Below are 2,006 nucleotides of genomic sequence, written 5' to 3' on the forward strand. Positions count from 1 at the left end.
ATAATGGCTCAAGAAATGAATAGTCTACCATTCTGGTGACCTTGTTAACGAAATTTTTACTCTTTTCTCAATTCTTCCCAATTGCGACATGCGAATCAAGGCTTATCCTCTCGAATGAATCAAAATAGAACAAATGGCTTGACTATAACATATTGAAAAATTCGAGGAAGGGAATTGTAAGTTAAACCAGACAGGCTATCAGTTAAATAAGATGGAATCCAATTTCGACGGAGCTTTGGCCACGGCAGAGGCTGGTGTTAAGGTTATAACTGTCAAGAAAGATGGTAGCGGAAATTTTCGAACGGTGAGTGATGCAATAAATAGCATTCCGATGTCGAACCCAAATAGAGTGGTTATTAAAATCGGTGGAGGCTCATATTGGGAGAAGATCACTATTGACAGGTCAAAGCAATTTATAACATTTTATGGGGACCCAAATGACATGCCGAGGATTTGTTTCAATGGGACAGCGGCTCAGTATGGAACGGTGTACAGTTCTACAGTGGCTATAGAGAGCGATTATTTTGTGGCTGTTAATATTGAATTTGTGGTACATACCTTCGCTTTTATTATACTCTATTTCACAGTTTCAAAACTTAGCGACAATGTATGAATTATATTTGAGGACTTCAACCTTTTTTTCTTTCTTTTGAATATCTTAATAAGACACGTTGCCATGTTCGCAACCATAACTTACAAAGAGCAGGCGATATAAGCTAAAGTGCATTTGCTACATTTGAGGGTTCATTAGTAACTACACCTTCATCACTGTATTGTGAATATCTTATATTTTATTCTTTGTGTGACCTTTTCTTGTAGAATACGGCTCCAATGCCAGATGGAAAAAGAGAGGGTGCACAAGCAGTCGCCATGAGAATATCTGGAGATAAGGCAGCATTCTACAATTGCAAGTTTATAGGTTATCAAGACACTGTGTGATGATAAAGGCAAACATTTCTTTAAGGACTGTTATATCCAAGGCACCGTTGATTTCATTTTTGGAGATGGCCAATCCCTCTACTTGGTACTTTCACACCACTCATTATTATTACACTCTTGAGTTATTTTAAAATGTACAGTATGAAACATAAATTTAAAAGTTGAAAAAGAGAAAAAATATATAATTATTTAAGTAAAGAACATTTTAAGTAATAAAGGAAACATAGTATAGGATCTAGCTAGTTAACCGTATCTACAGCAATAAAATGCTTGCACATCAACATATACAAGAAATCACGTTAATAATTTTTGCCACGATTGGAAGCTTAAAACTGGGATGTCGATGCAGAACACCACTATAAGATCAGTTTCAAATGGCATTGGAGTCATCACAGCACACGCCAGAGAAAATGAGAGTGAAGAAAGTGGATTCGAATTTGTCCATTGTAGCATAATTGGTACTGGTAAAACTAAACTTGGTCGAGCGTGGAAGCAGAGACCTAGGGTGATTTTCGCTCACACATATATGGACACTGTTGTCAGCAGCGAAGGATGGGCTGATGACATGTCAGACGGTGAACACAAGTATTCACCTTGATCATCCTTTCCCTTAGAGTTAACAATGATATAAATTCTTGACAACCTAGTGATAAACTGTCTTTCTTATTTGAAAATTTTTGCAGACCTGTTTATTATGGAGAATACAAGTGTTGGGGACCCGGAGCAAATTCTTCTGGTCGAGCCAAATTTGCTAGGATGCTATCTGATGAAGAAGCGCAACCGTTTCTGAGCACAACTTTCATCAATGGAAACAACTGGATTATTCCGCCTCCTAAGGTGTAAACTTATTCATCATTAGATGAATAACAATTGGCATGATATGGGATACGCGTGGACCCTTAGATGAAAGAAGATATTCATTCAAATTTTGTGTTCTTATGTAAGATGAGACTTTATCCAATGATAATACTTAATTTGATCCGTCGTTGGTGATTATGAGCTTTTCCATATTCTTATGTTAAAACTTATTATAAATTCTTTCAATCGAATACGTCACAATTGTTTCG

At 36.6% G+C, this 2,006-nt stretch overlaps 1 protein-coding gene across 1 annotated transcript; it reads left to right on the plus strand.

The window, feature by feature from the left end:
• Positions 1-211: 211 nt before the first annotated feature.
• Positions 212-1,782, plus strand: LOC116122183 (putative pectinesterase 63). Its single transcript, XM_031408089.1, is given in 5 exon segments — positions 212-550; positions 820-932; positions 934-1,024; positions 1,289-1,524; positions 1,623-1,782. Coding segments are annotated over 5 exon segments (939 nt in total).
• The last annotated feature ends 224 nt before the right edge of the window (positions 1,783-2,006 follow it).

The sequence above is a fragment of the Pistacia vera genome, unplaced genomic scaffold, assembly GCF_008641045.1.
Source record: "Pistacia vera cultivar Batoury unplaced genomic scaffold, PisVer_v2 Contig132, whole genome shotgun sequence".
Taxonomy (NCBI): domain Eukaryota; kingdom Viridiplantae; phylum Streptophyta; class Magnoliopsida; order Sapindales; family Anacardiaceae; genus Pistacia; species Pistacia vera.